General features: G+C 42.2%; 1 protein-coding gene across 2 annotated transcripts in view; it reads right to left on the reverse strand.

Annotated features, from left to right (window-relative positions):
• The window catches only part of LOC113011733 (protein jagged-2-like), a 49959-nt gene that overhangs the window by 5334 nt on the left and 32054 nt on the right, over window positions 1-12571 (reverse strand). The window contains exons 7-24 of one of the 2 annotated variants that reach the window (XM_026151426.1): window positions 12123-12242; window positions 11884-11997; window positions 11632-11745; window positions 9668-9781; window positions 8380-8426; window positions 7651-7824; window positions 7401-7551; window positions 7125-7289; window positions 6722-6835; window positions 6083-6196; window positions 5879-5992; window positions 5662-5778; window positions 5419-5446; window positions 4536-4621; window positions 3822-3935; window positions 3064-3179; window positions 2697-2957; window positions 2067-2198 (exon numbers count right to left, since the gene is read on the reverse strand). In XM_026151426.1, the coding sequence (XP_026007211.1) occupies window positions 2067-2198; window positions 2697-2957; window positions 3064-3179; window positions 3822-3935; window positions 4536-4621; window positions 5419-5446; window positions 5662-5778; window positions 5879-5992; window positions 6083-6196; window positions 6722-6835; window positions 7125-7289; window positions 7401-7551; window positions 7651-7824; window positions 8380-8426; window positions 9668-9781; window positions 11632-11745; window positions 11884-11997; window positions 12123-12242 (2195 nt within the window). The remainder of the gene's footprint in view (window positions 1-2066; window positions 2199-2696; window positions 2958-3063; window positions 3180-3821; window positions 3936-4535; window positions 4622-5418; window positions 5447-5661; window positions 5779-5878; window positions 5993-6082; window positions 6197-6721; window positions 6836-7124; window positions 7290-7400; window positions 7552-7650; window positions 7825-8379; window positions 8427-9667; window positions 9782-11631; window positions 11746-11883; window positions 11998-12122; window positions 12243-12571) is intronic. The other variant, XM_026151427.1, reaches the window with a different exon arrangement.

Raw genomic sequence — 12571 nt, forward strand, 5'->3', positions numbered from 1 at the left:
TATGGTTTCATGGACAAAAGAATTTCTATGGCTGCAATATGATGAGCTAAATAACCAGGGCTGCACATAAGTGGTCCGCAGGTGCGCATTCGCTGTCAAAATAAAAAAACACGCACAAGGGTTAGGGTTAAATTTAAAAACTGTACTTTTGAGTTAAAATATATATTTATAATTTTAATAAATGACAAATTAAAAAGGCATGAACATTTTTTTTGTATCGAAAAAATATCGAACCGTGACACCAAAGTATCGAACCGAACCGTGAATTTTGTGTATCGTTGCACCCCTAATGTATGTATATGTATATATATATATATATATATATATATATATATATATATATATATATATATATATATATAAATAAAACTCAACTAAATCGAATGCATGGCTACAAAGACAGAGGAAATTCCACCAGCGCCTCCAAAAAGCCAACAGCATCGAGCCAAACGTTTGCGATGCTATCAGCAGACAGAGCGCTGACTGGTAGAAACGCTGGCTTGGACAGTAATGGGAACAACAGTGGAATTCCCCATGAAGAGAAAGAAGCACAAAAAATTGTTAAAATTAAAAACAGTTTCCAACACTCCACTACAAAAGATTTCTTATGTATGATGACTGTTTTTTCCATGCCAAGCGCTAAAGCAAAGGACCAACACAGCATGAACATAAACAAGTGTTTCCCACCTTACTAGTTTTTCCATATCTGTATATAAATTCAACACCGCCACACCTACAACAAGCGGACATCAGTCTGCAAAGGTCTGTGCAGCACCCATGGACAACTCTCTGATGAGCATGCCTGATGAAACAAATCGAAGTAAACACTTTCAAATATTTGGCCACAACTTCTTGAACATCCCTCAGTTTTGCTTAAAAAACATTTGAAGAGGCCACAACATGTTCGAGGGGACACAAACCAAGACAAACCACTCGTCCCCACATGCATTCTGAAACACAGGCATCGCACTTCTTTCTCCGCTCAGGTTAAAGCCTGCGCTCAGATCATAAAGATTTCACTCGCACGTGAAACTGAGCGGTGACATATCACTGCAACACAAGTCCGCAACAAGTGGGAGTGGAGCTTTTTATTTTTTTTCCTCCTTCTTTTTATGAAAGCCTTGTTGAGGAGTTTGGGTGGATGTCAGGCTCACCACTCCTTTTCCTGTATCTGTCGCTCAAAACAGGCCTGCAAACATCAGAGGAACAAAAACTAATCCCCTCCATTAAGAGCTTAGATGTGACTGATTCCCTCAAGTCTGGGTGGCCGAGAGTGAGAAATACAGAAACTAAAACAAAGAGGGGGGAAATTATAAAGGAGGGCAAATAAAAGCAAGCAAGGGAGACAGATGGGATCAGACAGATTGTGCAGATATTAAAGGAGAAGATAAAGAAGACAGGGAAGGAAAAGATGCAGAGGAAGAAGAAGAAATATGCAGAAGGAGAGCAAGATCGGCAAGTTCCCAAAAGTAAAGCTAAATTTTAACCAGATGTTGTTAAAAGCATCAAATACTTCTTTCTTTCCTCTCTCTGTTTTCTAAAACAAGGACGAAATAAACCAAAAATAGAAAAAAGATCTGATTTTATTGTCCTCTACTGGAAACAATTTGCAGTGGGGGGTTATGTGCGATTCAATAAAGTGGAAGAAGAAAAAAAGGGACAAGTGAGGAGGAAAGACTGGGAGTTCGTGTAAGCAGGATCAAAGATCAGAGAGGCATCTCCACAGAATCATGGTAGTGGGTGGATGCAGTAGCCATAATGGGGGATGAATTATTTGCATAAAGATACATATTTCAAACTGAAGAAGCTTCTCGGATGAGCGGTGAAACATCTTCAAGCAACTTAAAGAAGTCGCTTTTCTTTCCAAGCTCCTTAGACTATGATGACCTGTATGACTGAGAACCTTCACAGACTTTCTAAACGTTTCTTTCTTCCTTTTCCTGTCTTGGAATCATCCTAAAACTTCTCACCAATGCTCTTTGCTTTTTCAAATATAAAGGCACAAGTCAGTCTTACATTGTGGGACAAGTGCACACAAGTGCATGTGTGTGTGTGTAAATAATTACCAAAGCGACTTCCACGGCATCACTGGTGGAGTAGGACTGGTCACAGAGGATGAGCAATGCCCGCTCTTCAGCAAGCGTCCGAGTCACGGGGAGATACCTCAGCTCCGAGCAGATGTTCTCCACTGTGGTTCCCTGCGGCACACGGACAACACGGGTGAACAAATTCCTCTCATTCCTTTTAAGTCTTTCTTACATGGATTCAATCCGAAAGCATCCCCCAGCAGGGGGAAAACCTTGCCTCATCAGCACTTTGTCAGAGGAGCAGATTTGTTCCCATTCAGACATGCCCGACAGGCATGACCCAGACAGCCAGACAAACTTTTCCCCTCCCCCTGCTAAGACTCAAAGTTTTTTGGTCAGTACAGAGCTGATCCAGCACCTGTCCCTTTGTAAAAGTGTCCTCTATATTAAAAGCCATGTGTTAATATTAATAAAGTCTTGAAATGTATGGAGAATACATTAAGAATCACGTTTATGTGAACTGTGCCTGCAATGTAAAACCACAGATTTTTGTTCAGTGCCACTAAAGCATAAGACATAAAAGGCTTTTGTAACTGGACCCACAGACCAAGCTTAAAAAAAATTCAGAAGACAACGATTCAAGTTCCTACTTCTGTATGATTTACTCACCTGTGGCACTTTGTCCTTTTTAAAGATGAGTGTGATGTGAGCACAGTTGTTATCCAGATAGCCGCTGTTAGGTTCACACTGGGTGTGCAGAGGTGTGGGGGGGTCTGGCGTTGAGCACACCCCCCACTGATGACAGGGTGGCGAGAAGCAGGTGAGGAACTGGTGCTCCACACACTCGTGACCTCCGGGGCAGGACGGAAGGTTTGCTTCGGGAGGCGGAAGAGCCTTCGGGAGGATGCAGAGCTTACGGCCACATCTCACCTAGAGGAATTCAGCGTTCAGAGAGAGGGTCCACACCAAACGCTCAGTTAGCTAATACCGAGCTAGCTTAGCTTTAGCAATTACGATTCATTCTCGTATTCCTAACCTTGGAACAATGAACATTCCCGTTGACACACTGGCATGTGTTACATTCCTCCTCCCAGCGGCTGCCGTGAGGAAACTGTAGGTCAGTGTGACGGCATGGCTTCCCAAGTCCGATGACTGGAAAGAAGAAAGAATTAAAGCAACAATTGAAGTTGTCAAATGTAATCTTAAATGTAAGTTATAATCCTATAAAACTACTGGAGTTCACTGTAGTCACATGAAAGCCATAGAGCTGCCCTAGGTAGACATATTATTCTCTCTCCTTTTCTTCTGTCATATACAGCACCTACTATCAGAGTAGTGAATGCTTACATTAAAAATGGTGGAAGTTCAAAATAATGATGTCAGTGTATGCCGATGTAGTCCTGCAAGCCAAAAGCTCACTCCATTTCAGATACTTTTTCTATTTTTAGCTCTGCTTGATGTCATAGACAGAGGATATTGCAAATATGGTTGTCTTAGCCCCTCCTGCTTTTAAGACCTTGTGTTTACTGGGGACAGCCAATCAGAAGACAGGGAGCTTAAATAGAGGGCCAAGGGATCTACGTATAGGCTTCAGACCCAAAGGGCACACAAAGGGTGCTAAATAAAGACAAACGTTTGTGAAAAATGAACAAACAGCTACTCTGATAAAAGGTCCAAGCAAAGAAATATTGGAAACGAGCATAATAGGTCTTCTTTAATAAAATGATTCAAATCTGGTTTATGTCTAAACCATCATCTTATGAACCTCTATAAACAGCTATTTATTGTACTTACAGTCTTGGCAGCGAGGTCCAGCATGTCCTGGAGGACAGAGACAGCGGTAGCCATTGATCTCATCCATGCAGGTCGAACCTTCAGCACAAGGAGACGACTGACACTCATCGATGTCTGAAAGAGAAAACCGCAGGCAGCGTGCAGAGAATTATTAAACTTCTAATGCCCACCATAGACCAGTCTAGACAAGTCCCAGTGACTCACTGTAACAACTGTGAGTGCTTTATTTAAAAAGCAAGCATTGTAGGCATTGTTAGAAAAAACTTTTCAGATTATAGCGCATAGAAAGTTGAAAACTACAACCTAAAAACATTAAGAACTAAAAAATATTTTTAAGTACAGATATTTCTTTCAGTGTTGCATTTCTCTTTTGAGTGTTTCTCTACTTAAAAAAAAAAAAAAAAACGTCTCAAATACCGGTTTGGTTTTAAACTCTTTAAAAGAATAACGCTGAACGCTTTGGTTCAGCGGGGGCTTTTTCTGAAGAGCTCTCTCCCAGAAGGGCCACGGGAGAGCGCACAGACCTGTCTGACAAACTTCAGCTCTGACCTCGCTCGGTGCAGAGGGGAGAGGTTAAGACGGTCTTCCTGAAAGGCTTCCTAATCTGTCGCCCTGAAACAATCGGCTCACGCTCCCTCGCTGCGGCCTTTCACCCCTGAACCCCCGCCCATCTGACCCCAGCCTCATGCCCCCTTCCAGTTCCCAGGGACTCACTGATGCGGCAGTCCGGTCCAGCGAATCCTGGAGCGCACTCGCAGCGAAACCAGTTCACACCATCCACACAGATGCCACCGTTGTAGCTACAAAGGAGACAGGAGACAGATCCAAACAAGTCAATCAAAAGTGGATTTAACCTAGAAACAAATATTCAGTTTTTGATGTTAACAAAAGCTCTCTGAATTTTTTTTGTACTTGGTAAGTAAATAATCTAATTTGACCCATATAACCCCGCCCACACACACAAAAGAGATAAGAAAATGTACGCATAGCTGGAAAATGGGTGAACGGGTAGATATGTGTAGCTTAGTAGTCCTGATTTATCCCACGCTCTGCTCTGTGGGTCTGCAGAGCCTCTCAGGCGCAGCAGGATGAAGCTGATCCCAGATCAATGTCCAGGCTTCATATGTAAATCTGCCCAGGCCACATACCGAGCCCCCCCAAACACCCCTCAACACCTTCACTCCTTACAATGTTTCCCAGGTCGAGGTCGGTGAATGGTCAGAGGGGTGACACTTCACACTCTCCTGCACTTCTCCCCCTCCTCATCCACCGCCTTCTCCAAAAAACCAAAACCACCACTAATCCACCTGTCAGTCATTGAAGGGGAGGGCAAGGGGGAGGGAAGGCTTTTGTCCAGGGTAGCCTCTCTGATGTAGAGAATCCCAAGATCTCAACAGTTTGCGTACTCCTCATTTTTTCAATAAATTGCAAAAAACAAAAAAATTATAAAATGTGTTGTTTTGTGTAGCCAACCAACCAACAACCTCAAACTCATTAACAAAAACACATCACATACAGATTTCCTTAGATACTGATATATTGTAGCACCAATACATTTTTAAAAATCATTAGAGGGCAAAATATTTCCATATCTTACCAGGGATGAGGATTGCAGTCATCAACATCTGCAAGAGGAAAGACATAATTAACTTTAAAACTTGAAACCTGTCATAATCCATAGGTGAGAATGAGTGAGTTGTATAAATGTATAAAAAGCATATGTAACTGATTTTATCCTGATGCTATAACAGTATATAGACATACGTTTTTTTAAACACACAGTATCTGCATGTATCCTGGTTAGTAAGAGAATGTAAGAAATACCCAAAACTTTGCATACTCTGTGAACATGTGGGTCCTTCCCAGCCGTCTTTGCATATACAAGTGTAGGCGTCTCCCCCTCCAACACATGTCCCTCCATTTTCGCAAGGACCTGAATCACAGGTGCTGTTCTTGGCTAAAAAAAACAAATAAAACACAGTAAAAAATTTTTTTTATAAATCATTAATGTAACTCTGTGTTTTTGCAGTGAAACAAAAGTGATGCTGGTGTCTCACCCATGTTGCAGGTGCTGCCACCCCAGCCTGAGTGACAGCTGCACAGGAAGGAGTCTCCGTGGTCATAACACGTTCCCCCGTTACTGCAGGTAGTGGAGTCGCACTGGCTCTCGCCTACACCGAGATGGCATGGGGAAAAGATTTTAAGCTTTTGACGCAATGCAAAGTGTCTATTTAATGAGTTGGCTCGCATGTTGAACTTACGTGAGTGGCAGGTCTTTCCTTTCCAGTTGTCTACACAGTTGCAGTAGAAGTCATTAAGCAGATCGACACATTGGCCTCCATTCTGACAGGGGTTCCTGCTGCACTCGTTTACGTCTGGAAAAGAGTCAGACAGCAACTCAGTGCACTCGTTTTAGCTACTGATTACCGTCCTAACGTAATCAGATAACGTGTGATAATAGTTTGGTTCAACTCTTCAGCAAAAACTCAAGCTTCTCTAGCCCCAGGCATAGTCTTGGCAGAGATTATAGTATTTTGCACTCAAAACTGTCAATGTTTATTTCACCAATAAATTACTTCTGTCTAAACCTAACCCTTTTCCTTTCAAATATAATATAGACTGTCATCTGCAAATGTGTGCACTGTCTGTAAGCACATAGCCACAAAATAGATTTTGAGTCTGTCAGCTGGCTTGATTGTTACATTTTACACCTGTATTTATCTCAAATCTTCTAGTCCTCTGCGAGATCCTCAAACTGCTCATCATTCCTCTTGTGTCTCCCATGGCTGTGACTCATAATCTGCATGACTCAGCCAGGCTCTCCTTTACAGCTTGTACTGTTGAGCTACACCAACACTGAGAAAAATCCACTCCTCTGCCACACACCTACACACACTCACCAACATCACAGAGGCTGCCCTCCCAGCCGTCTGGGCAGAAACACTTAAAGGAGTTGATCTCATCGATGCAAGTGCCTCCGTTCTTGCACGGAGATGATGCACAGTCATTAATGTCTGCAGGCAAAGAGAGAAGAGTTCTTTTAATACCCTGTTAATTTTCAAGAAAAGATCAAAACTGTTGATTTTTGTCTTTTACATTTTGTTTATTGAGATTCTTTCTTCCTTCTGCTGTAGACCAAACTAAGTAGACCAAACTAAGACAGACATGATTGCTGAAGTGAGAGTTTGAATTACCGTAAGAATTATGTGGTTCCCAGTGATGGTAACTGATGATAAATATAGTCAGTGTGTGTGTGTGTGTGTGTGTGTGTGTGTGTGGGTGGGTCAGCTAATAATGACTCACTCTCATGGCAGTAGGTGCCAGTGAATCCCGGATCACAGGAGCAGCTGAAGTTCCCAGCCGGCAGGCTGATGCAGCGGCCACGCGGTCCACACACATTGGATGAGATGTTCCACACCCTCTTTTTAGTGTCGTTAGTTGTGACGGCAACAGTGCAACTATCAATCACTTGGGGTAACGAAATGAAAAAGAGATGATCAGCAAGGGGAGCACTTTGGAATTATTTGTCACAATTTTCTGATGAGTACATTTTTTAAAAATGTGAAGATGCTGGGTTACCTTCACATTGGTTGGTCTTGCAGTGGTCCTTGAGCTCTGAACAGGTTTTGCCCTCATAGTCATCCGGACAGCTGCAGTAGAAATCACCGGTCAGGCTGTGGCACTGAGCCTTGTTCTGACACGGGTTTGGGCTACAGGGGTTGTTCTGCAACTTCAGGAAGAAAAACAGAAAATGCATTTGTGAAACGAAACTACAGCAAAAACATCAAACTGTCTTCTGCATATTATATAAGTTGGATTTAGTCCTTACCTCACACGTTGTTCCAGTGAAGCCCTGTGGGCATTCACACATGAAGCCGTGCAGCAGGGTGTGGCAGCGCCCGCTGTTCTTACATGGACTGCTACTGCACCAGTTCCTCGGAACCTCGCAGTGCCGACCCCCAAAACCTGGCTGGCAGACACACTGGTAGCCTCTGGCCAACTCCTGGTATAAAGATAAGAAGTCATCAAAGTGTCTGCTGACACATTTTATTTATAGAGGATAATTAAACTGTCACTTTTGTCCAGATATGTTCAAGCTTTCACCATGACAACTGCTGTGACATTTGGAAAGGGTAAGTTGCACATCACAAATAGTGACTGATTTCAGGTTATAAGGAAAAAACTGTTTTTCACTAAGAAACAGCTCAACACCTTCTTTAGCTAATACATGCAAAACTAACCAGGAAGCTGATGCAGCTTACTTGACTTACTGGATCAATGCCATGCATTTTCTTTAATTCTTGATTTATCTGAAACAGGCTTCAAATCCAAACCCAAGTCCATATTTGAAGTTTTGTTTTTTATTTGTTTAACAAAACACAAAAGCTCATTCAGTCATTGAATGTTGATAACCTTTCAAAGTCATAATAGCTTATTCTTTTATGTTGTGACAGGTACTTGGATGATTGACAAGAAGCATGTTACTTCTCCGTTGCTGTCATCACATCAAAAATAAAATCAATAAAGACCTCATTATGTTTGAACTAAAAAGTCTCACCTTGCAGGTCCCTCCGTTCTGACACTGTCCGTGACAGCTGTTCACGTCTGTTGAATAATCAATCACAAGAAAAATGTCAGATCTGAAACCGACTTTGACAAAATGGGCAGAACAGTGTTGTAACGTGCAGCTGCTACAGGAAAGTGGTCGATGAAACCAAAGCAAAGTTTTCCATGCCTGGAAGAATTGCAGATTCAGAGGTGCAGATGAGCTGTGAGAATGTGCAACGGAATTTAACTTGCAGAGGGAAAAAAGCTAACCCTAAAGAGTTTAAGCAATTTAAGAAAAAAGTTTGATAGTTTGGGAAAACATTGTAGTTTTAGAAGAGTGAGCCAGTGTGTAGCAGGTACACAGCCATAAGGGAGGTATATAAGAGACAGAATACAGCTAAAGCCCAGCTTCCTTGGCCGACAAGCTTCTCTTCCACTGCCATCTGCAAATCTCTGGATTTCTCAGTAGACGTTTTTCTTTTTGTGCTTTCTAAGAAGATAAACTCTTCTTGACTTTTATGTGTACAATGTAAAATATACTATATACATATGAATTATTAAGGACTATACTGGACAGCAGCTCATTCTGTTGCTAGCACACCTGTGTCACCAAAGCATAAGGAAATTCTAGTCAAAATGTTTTGGTCACATAATATGAACATGTACTTTCTACTGCTGGAAGATTTTAAGGTGAAGTTTTGATTGTTTTGCCAATATTTTTTAAATTTACCACTGAGCTTAGAGATTGGACTGTTTCCAAAATTAAAGGTCAAAGATAAATTTATTCTTTAATATATCTTTAATAAACGTGATTAATTAAATCAATTTGCCAAAGAAAAAAATTTGGTGGCAATAAAATTGCTGAAAATATGCAAAAACAGGTTAAAACTCACATGCTTTTAAGGCCCCGTGTGACTTTTTTGTGCAGATATTTTTTTCTTTATTTCGGGAAAAGAAAAAAAACTGCAGTAAATACTATGTTCAGATATTAAAAGATGTTACCTATTATATTGGAATTTACTAGAATTTTGCTAGCAATTTTGATATCGATAGATATTAATAGCATATTGCTATGCTGTCAGTGCTTGTAGTAAGCATCTAGAAAGACCATTTTTCCTGAAAAATTGGTTATTATTTTTGAAATAGGAATTACATGATGTAGATTTTCATGAGAAACCATCTATCAGAACAAACACTGGAAAAGAAGCTGGCTGGACAGAGGCCCCTGTTTCACCTCTGTTTTCTACAGGTAGCTGGAAAGAGGCTAAAGACTAATGATCTGCTGGACTGATACTAACTGATGTCACAGTTCTGGCCCACCCATCCATGAAAGCAGGCACAGTGATATCCACCAATCAAGTTTTTGCAAGCGTAAGCATTGAGGCACGGCTTCCCCGCGCACTCATTTACATCTGAAAAATGGAGATGAGAGACACAGAGAAAATGAATTAAAGCCAAGAACCTGCTCAGAAAGCCCGTCACCAAGCACAGCCTCCTGTCACACAGCCCACTGAAATGAAGGCCAAAGATCGAAGGTCTTTCCCAAACTTCCCTTTTAGCGACAACTTATGTGAATTGTTTTTTTTTCTTTTTTCATTTCATTTACGGGCTTTAAACGCAGACTTCAGGAACAAAAAATGCTCCATGGTAACTCAAAGTGCTGCGAATTATCCTGCAATATTTGACTCATGGTAACTCTTTCCAACACCTTGATTTATGGTTGTCATCCGCACTGGGCATACGCTGTTTGTAGACCTGTTTGGAGCTGTCTCCAAAACCAATTTTGGTGCTTTGATGGTTATTGGAAACACTTCAGTAGCGCCCTACCACAGCACAAGTTTAATTTAATTCCTGTATTGCTCACAGCTTTCTATGACACATCAAGTTACTTTTTGCACAGTGTGCAGTCATTTGCACAACCCACTGTCATTGTTGTCATCTGCTGTCTTGTGTCTGTATCGTTCTGTTCTGTCTGGTGTTGCACTGTCTTTGTTTTGTGTTTTTGCCATTTTTGCACACTTGCACTTTATGGAGTCCTGTGTTGATTGTCTGTTATATGTCATATGTAGCACTATGGTCTTGGAGGAATGTTGTCTCGTTTCACTGTGAACTGTACCACCGCACATGGTTGGAATCACAATAAAGCCACTTGATTTATTTAAATAAATGAACACTGAAATAAATGTAATGTGTACTAGGTAATAAAGTAAAGTTCATGTCTGGATGGGTGTTTACTTTTCCACTGGTTTCCATTGCCTCCCCCTACTCCTGCCATTTTGTCCTCATCCCCACCCCTAGGGGTTAATGTCTCTCTTTTGCATTCCCTGAGGGCCAACCTGCGGCATTCCAAGTGGTCAGTTTCAGAGGCAGCGCTCGCCGCTCCCACCGTGCCGCCTTGCCCACTATAAACCAACACACAGTGCATTAATACTACTCCCAGGAGGTAAGCGGCACCTGTTAGCCTGCTGAAACTAAACACCCCAAACCCCTTCCCAAAACCCGAGCCTCCTCCCGATCTAAAGCACCCGTTCACTTCATCTCCCTCTCCCACAGGTACCACCCTGCTCCCTGAAAGGGGAAGCACTCTGAGAATAACAGGACTCGTAACACAAGCCGCTGCATTTCGGCTGCTCCCTGTGTATGTTTACAGGTTATAAAGTGTTTCCTGGCTGAAGCCGGAGGGTGTGAGGGCTCCGCTATGCTGGGGCGTTGCCTCACCGTAGCGCATATACTCCACTGTTACGGCCAGTCTGGAGCCAAAGATAACCCCCCAGTGGAGTAGATTTGGTCCCAAGGCTAGCAGTTGCCAGGCGGGGGGTTATTTTTAGCTTTACTCAAGTCACCTGGCTCAAATTGCAGACGATGCTCGGAGAGCGTCTCCGCTGGGCATGCGCATGCACAGACAGACACACACATGAAATTAGTGGGCCTCTTGCAGTTATACTGCTGGTTAAACGATGTGGCAGGATAAACAAACAACTAGATATGCTGTAACTCTGCGCGCAAGTGTGGATGCATGGAATTCACCATAGGTGCCACACACATTGGCTTCACCACATATCATCTAGCATGCAGTGGTTTTTCAAATTAGGATTTTAAAATTAAAATTATATAATATTATGAAGCTTCTACCTGAAAGACACCTAATTTAATTTGAAAAACACATCAATTTATGATGTTGAGCAAAAAAAGAGCTGCTCAAATGAGATGATTCTCTTTCTTTAGAATACATCATTCATTAGATGGAGACAGACAGACATACCTATCTGGCAGGTCTTGCCTGTCCACTGTGGAAGACAGAGGCATTCGAAGCCGTTCTCCATGTCGATGCATGTCCCGCCCTGAGCACAGGGGCTGGAGGCACATTCATCAGTGTCTGAAATATAAGACGTATGTTAAAGCTACTATCACAGCCACAGTACTTAGTGTGGTACAGAAAACTATAGTTATATGTATCCATCTAAGTAATATTTGCCATACCTGGGAAATACCTAGACAGTTTAGCACCTCTCACCTTTAGCACAGGTTGGCCCAGTCCAGCCAGCAGGACAGTGACACTCAAACCCCGTAGGGACTTCGTGGCACGTCCCTCCGTTGGCACAAGGGTTAGACACACAGGCATGCTCCGCTAAAAAGAAAGTCAAATGTCTAATTGATTTTTATGTTTCTTTGGAGCTTTGTCCCAAATGTACTGTGGCCCAAAGCAAAGGTCTTTGAACCTAAATGTTTGGTGCGTTGTATTTAGACACTGACCGATTTCGCAGTTCTTGCCAGAGTAGCCATCCGGACAGGCGCAGTGGTATTCGTCTGGTTCCGTGTTCATACACGTTCCTCCATTCTTACAGGGCCGGTTGGTCCCACAGTAGTTCAGATCTGCACAGAGACAGAACAGTAAAGTGTGTGTGTGAAGTGATATTTCTGGGAGAAGCTATCTGATAGATAACTAGCAGCAAAATTGTTACGTACAAAAGCCTCCCTGACCAAAAAATAATAATTAAATACTTTGAGGTGTCATTATTCTGCATCTCTGTGCTCTTTAACTTCCAAAACACATCAGCCACCATCACTTTTTTCCTACAAAATGATGAATTTATTCCATTTCTATCTCACTACCCTGCATCCTGACCAGTCTCACCATGAGGCCAAGATGAATCCAACAACAAAGGATCACAGTCCTACAGGAGCAACAGGTTTTCTTTATT

This window comes from Astatotilapia calliptera, chromosome 19, assembly GCF_900246225.1.
Source record: "Astatotilapia calliptera chromosome 19, fAstCal1.2, whole genome shotgun sequence".
Classification (NCBI taxonomy): domain Eukaryota; kingdom Metazoa; phylum Chordata; class Actinopteri; order Cichliformes; family Cichlidae; genus Astatotilapia; species Astatotilapia calliptera.